General features: G+C 42.9%; 1 protein-coding gene across 1 annotated transcript in view; it reads right to left on the reverse strand.

Annotated features, from left to right (window-relative positions):
- LEMD2 (LEM domain nuclear envelope protein 2) overlaps positions 1-4,744 on the reverse strand; it is a 40,572-nt gene extending 35,828 nt beyond the window's left edge. Inside the window, exon 1 of the mRNA XM_077481411.1 lies at positions 3,476-4,744. Coding sequence (XP_077337537.1) covers positions 3,476-4,730 — 1,255 coding nt within the window. The 5' untranslated portion in view covers positions 4,731-4,744. The remainder of the gene's footprint in view (positions 1-3,475) is intronic.
- Positions 4,745-6,299: the final 1,555 nt, after the last annotated feature.

Consider the following 6,299-nt stretch of genomic DNA (forward strand, 5'->3'; position numbering starts at 1 on the left):
GCTTTATTTTGGTGGCATTTGATCATCACTAGGCTTTTTATTATATAAACTCAAAAATAAATAGAAATAAAAAAAAGGGGACACAAAAAAAAAAAAAAAATAAAAAAAAAAAGGACACAAAACAAAAAGCTTCCAACATCTAAAAACAATGGTATATAAACTGGAGTTTACGCAGATATGGCACTACACCGGTAATCAGCGTCTTATAGTGGGACTCTGATACGGTGGCAGAAATCTGGTGCCAACAAGCCCTTGCATGGAGGTACACTAACTGACACCAACAGTGACAATAATAAACAGATATACTGTACACTGTATTAATGACACTTCTTGGGAAGAAGGGTTAACATTGTGCCTAACAAGCATAATGTGTGATGCTCTTACTAACCGATCTAGCCGTTTCTAATCCCTGATCTGTGTACAGAGCCCTGTAGGTTTGTAAACACAGGATCCTGTGCTGTGATTGGCTACAGCCTATCACCAGATCTCAGCCATAAATCATTGGCTGGGACCTGCTGACAAAATCCCGCTGTAGACAGTGACAGTGCAAATTAGCAGGGGCCCCTAACTTGGAACAGGCTGGTACATGTACGTGATCAAGCCCTCCCGCAGTAAATGTACCATGGGCGGGTGGAAACTAGTTTAATTATAGCAATATTGTCCTCTAAACAGTGCTGACCTAAAAAAATACCAGCAACCCCGATAATACATAGAATACAGGGGCAAATGTGACATGTGGGCAGTAAATGTTACTTGGGGCAACATATAAGATGAGTGACAATAACTAACAGTGCCAACAACTGGAGCCAATCTTCCTCACCTTGCTCAAGAGTTCTGATCCTGCATGACACTAAGCCACATAGGGCCTAAGGAAGGAGGACAGAGAATGGCCTAGAACTCTCCACACTGAGATCCCTTCTCCTGCTGCTGGGTGGCCAAATATCAGACATCAATACGGTCACCCAGTTAGTGATGGATACAGAACTGTAGGAAATTCCTCATAACCCAGTAATCTGGTAATTTTTTTGATTGGCTACAGTGTCTGGCCAAAATCCAAAATGTTCCCACATATTCAACATTATGGGAGCATCCACTGAACAGAAAATCATTTTTTGGCTGGAGTTAGGCTTTAATGAATGCAGGATTAGAAGTGTATCTCAATGGATATTCTGAAATACTTACAGTAGACGTTCAGCCAAAAATGAACTCTAAAATCTACTGCCAGCCACATTCAAAGACTTCAGAAAAGGCAAGAATAGCGATCTTTGCTTTACAGGGTTACATAGATTGGTCTTAGATTAGAATGTGGCTGCCAGTAGATTTAGAGTTAGTTTTTGGCTGAACTTCCATTTTAAAGCTGAACTCTAGGTATCATTTTATTGCAGAGTGGTCCAATGCAAGTATGCATATTGTATACCTGAGGGACCACTATGGAAGTGGAGAATCACTGTAGCAGTTGGTGCTACTAGAGCTATTGTCACATTCTTCTGTCTCTTGCTGCCCTTCTGCATTGTGAATACAGGGGATACCCCCTTGGCACAGCCACAACTTGCATTTGTTTTAATTATTACAAGGCATTCTTTAACCACTTACTGACTGCGCTATAGCCGGAAAATGGCTACAGCGCCATCATCTAGTCCTGGGAGAGTCCAGAGATGTCCTCCCAGAACCGGGGGTTAAGCGCCGAATCACAGCAGTCCTTGTGTCCAATCACATGTAAAAAGACTTGCCCGTTATCGGAAGTCCTTTCCTCACGTGCTGTTTTTGCCTGAAGAAAGGCGAGCCAATAATGGGCAATGCCCTCGGTATATTGTTTACACTGATAATCAGAACACTGAACGTCAGAGCAGCCTATTGATGCCCAATCAAGAAGAGAAAAAAAAAAAAAAAAACTACTTACGTACAAAAAAGGATAAACAAACTAAGGTAATGTTTTTTTCTTATAAAATGTTTTTTCAAATGTTTAGCAAATAAAAAATAAAATAAACTAATGGTGATTAAATACCACCAAAAAAAAAAAAAAAAAAAAAAAAAAACTAGGTGCGTCTTATGGAGCAAAAATACAGTAGGTACAATTTTGCATGACTGTGCAATTGTCAAAGTTTGACAGCGCCAAAAATTGGCCTGGGCATGAAGGGGGTGGAAGTGATTAGTATTGAACTAGTTAAAGTGGTTGTATACCGTTGGACGTTTTGTTTTTGCTTCCCTGCAAGGTAAAGTTATAATGTGCTAGTATACATTGCATACTAGCACATTATGTGAAACCTAACTTAAAACAAAGCAGTTCCAGCGCCAAGATGTCAGCGCTACAGCAGGTCCCATCTTCATCCGTCTTGCTTCCGGGTTTGCGTGCTCCGGCCCTGTGACTGCTCAGAACCGTGATGAAGTCACTCCCGCACGTGCGCTGCCGTTCCAAGAAATAGCATGGGTGGCTGTTCCTTCACAGCACATACACCGGTGAAGTCATTGGCTGCATGTAATGTAAATATCTCCTAAACGGCACACGTTCAGGAGATATTTACACTACCTATAGGTAAACCTTACTATAGGCTTACCTATTAGGTAAAAGCCATTAAAGGAAGTTTATTTCCTCTTTAATTGGACAAGGTGAAGAGGTGGGGCAGTGATGTCACAATCGCCACCTTGTCCAGAATGTCTTCTATTCAATAACAATAATAAAAACAAATACAAGGTGGTCAAAGAATGATAGTTGTGTCACGCAAGTTGTCCCCTAGGTTCACTTTGCAGAAGGGCAGTGCTCAGCACAGTATCCATGTGATCACTATAGTGGTTCTCCGTTTGCTTTCGGGTATAGAATATGCAGATTTGCATTGGTCCACTCTGCAAAAAATAAAAAACACACAACACATCTGGAACTTAAGGCTAAGGTTCACACAAAAACTCAACCTCCACTTTTCAGAATCCTCCCCCCCTCCGGTGTTACATATGACATCTTTCAGGGGGGAGGGGGGTGCAGATACCTAAGACAGGTACTTGCACCCACTTCCAGGCACAGACTCCCACGGGAGTCTATACCTCTTCCTGTCCCGCCGCACTGTCTGCTGGGGCACACAGGTCCCCAGAGACAGCGCATTGCACTGTCATTGCACTGTGTGTCTCGTGGAAGCACAATAGGGAACCGGGAAGTGAAGCCCCGACGCTTCACTTCCCGATTCCCTCACTGAGAATGGCGCCAGCACAGTGGCCGTGAGCCGAGCGACTGCAGACATCGCTGGACTCCAGGAAAGGTAGGTGTCCATTTATTAAAAGTCAGCAGCTGCAGTATTTGTAGCTGCTGGCTTTTAATATTTTATTTTTTTGGTGGACTCCCGCTTTAACTTGTACAACTCTGGGAGGGATAATATTATATGTTTTCTATATATAAATATAAAGAGAGAGACTAACATTTAGTTCAGTTTTAGTGAGCTCCAAAAAGAAAAAAAAAAAAAGAAAAAGGCTAACAAAACCAACTTACTGTCATCCTGTTGTGTACTGTCAAGTATTCCACTCTTCATAATGAGAATACCAAAGAAGACAATTACCAGGCCAACTGACAGTGCCCGCACCAGTTTTGATAGATAATACTCTAACGTTCGACTCCAATTCGGTTTACTTTGAGCAGATTTTCCTTGACTCAGATTTGGATAGTCCTTATAGGAAAGCTGGCCCTTTGCATCCCCCTCATTGTATCTGGACCAAGGTCTACCCTCATCCCTACTGATAGGCAAGCCTGACCTTTCACCTGCAGATCTAAATCTCACCTCCTGTCCCAGGTAGCCCCCATAATCAGGAGTGGTTCTTTTAAATCTCTCACCTCCTAGCGAGGACCTGGCCTCCTGTTCTAAGGAACCATAACCAGAAGTGGGTATTGAAGACCTATCACCATCCATGAAGGACCTGCCCTCGTGCCCCAATGAAATATATCTATTGGTGGTTTTTGGAAATCTATCACCTCTCATGGGGGACATGACCTCATGTTCCATGGAACCATAATTAGAGGTGGTTTTTGGAAATCTATCACCACCTAAGGAGGGTCTGACCTCTTGCCCTAAGTAATCACTATAACTGGAGGTGTTGCTTATGAATCTTTCACCTTCCAGGGAGGACCTGACCTCCTGCCCCAGGTAGCCACCATAATCAGGTGTGCTCCTTGTATATCTGTCCCCTCCCAGGGAGGACCTGCTCTTCTGTTCCAAGCTTCCACTAGAATCAAAAGTGGTTCTTGGAAGCCTGTCCCCTCCCAGAGAAGATCTATGTTCATACCCCGGGTAGTCACCATAGTCAGTAGAGCTTCTAGCTAAAAGGCCCCCTGCCAGGGAGGACCTGTCACTCCTCCATAGTCCCGCGTCTTCCACGTGAGCAGGGACACTTTTATTAAAAGAGTAAACCCTATCCTCTGCTCTTCCCGACCTCCCTCCATAGCTCTTCCTCTCCAGCACGGGGGCCCGGTCCTCCTCATCCTCCCAATCCTCTCCAGTGTCTTCTAAGGGTTCGCTGCGCCTAGTCCTCGTGCTCCCCTCGCTTCTCCTCGCCCTCCCGCTCTCCTTTTTCTGGCTTTTCGAAGCGTCTGCTTTTAACTTTAGTAGCTTTTTTTGGTATACCCCTCGGGTACTGTCAGTGATAGGTCCCGGAGAAACACCTAGTTCCTGCAACTCTTCCCGGAGCTCTGCGTCCGACATGTTTTTGGTAGCTGCCATGACGTCGCCTACTCGCCGTTTCCGAGGCGCCATGTTGGTTAAGGGCAAGTAGATGGGCGGTGTCTACCAGAAGCTGACCATATTTGTACAGTATAGAGAGAGCAGAGAGTTCTAGTTGGCGTTTAAATTTTAAAGTAAATGAAACCCTTATCATTAAACTCTCATATAGCAGGTTTTAGCAGGGTAATGTCATTTTAATGAAACCTTTTCTATGCGGCAGTAAACTCTTATATCTACTTCACCTCAGGAAGGTTTTACCCAACTTCCTGACCAGGCCATTTTTTTTTAGATACGGCACTGCGTTACTTTAACCACTTCAGCCCCGGAAGGATTTACCCCCTTAACCATTTTCATAACGCGCCAATTCCGGCACTTCGTTCCTACATGTAAAAATCATAATTTTTTGGGGGTAGAACATTTCTCAGAACTCCCAAACATAAATTATTACTGTAAGGTACTTATATAGCGCCGTCAATTTACGCAGCGCTTTACATATACATTTTACATTCACATAATATATATATATATATATATATATATATATATATATATATATATATATATATATATATATATATATATAATGTGTGTGTGTGTTTTTTTTTTTAGCAGAGACCCTAGGGAATAAAATAGCTGTCATTGCAACTTTTTATGTCACATGGTTTTTGCACAGCAATTTTTCAAATGTTTTTTTTTTCTTGGAAAAAAACAGTTTCATGTTAAAAAAACAAAACAAAGCATCTAAGTTAGCCCAATTTTTTTTACATAATGTGAAAGATGATGTTACGCTGAGTAAATAGATACCTAACATGTCATGCTTGAAAATTGCGCACACTCATGGAATATCGCCAAACTTTGGTACTCAAAAATCTCCATAGGAGATAGGAGACGCTTTCACATTTTTACAGGTTTAGAGTTACAGGGGAGGTCCTGGTATAGAATTATTTCTCTCGTTCTAATTTTCACGTCAATAACTCACGTGTGGTTTGAATGACGTTTACATATGTGGGTGCGATGTAGGTATGCGTTCACTTCTGCGTGGGAGCTCGCGGGGATGGGGGCACTTTAATGTTTTTTTGTTTTTTTTATTGCTTATTTTATTTTCATTTTATGATTTTTACACTTTCCCTTTCATTTTTTTTGATCACTTTTCTTCATATTTTATTCCTATTACAAGGATTGTAAAGATCCCTTGTAGGGATGAGCTCCGGCGTGTTCGCACACTCCACGTGCAGAGCACGCCAGGAAGTCGGCACGGCGCTGCGCTAATCACAGGCAGTGAGACATTTCCCGATCTGCAGCCACACAAAATGTCTCACGATTAGCGCAGCGCCGTTCTGACTTCCTGGCGGGCTCTGCGCGTGGAGTGCGAACATGCCGGAGCTCATCCCTAATCCCTTGTAATAGGAATGGTGCGTGACAGGTCCTCTTTATGGAGATATGTGGGGTCAATAAGACCCCACATCTCTCCTCCAGACTGGAAATCCTGAGATAAAATAAAATAAAACAGGACGATCTCACTCTCCGCCGAGTGTATGGCAGAGAGTCATAGAGATGACTGGGGACCATCTGTTCCCTGGAAATCTCTATGGTCAACTTCCA

This window comes from Lithobates pipiens, unplaced genomic scaffold (assembly GCF_037356315.1).
Source record: "Lithobates pipiens isolate NorthernLeopardFrog02 unplaced genomic scaffold, aLitPip1_a1.2 Scaffold_16, whole genome shotgun sequence".
NCBI classification, from domain to species: domain Eukaryota; kingdom Metazoa; phylum Chordata; class Amphibia; order Anura; family Ranidae; genus Lithobates; species Lithobates pipiens.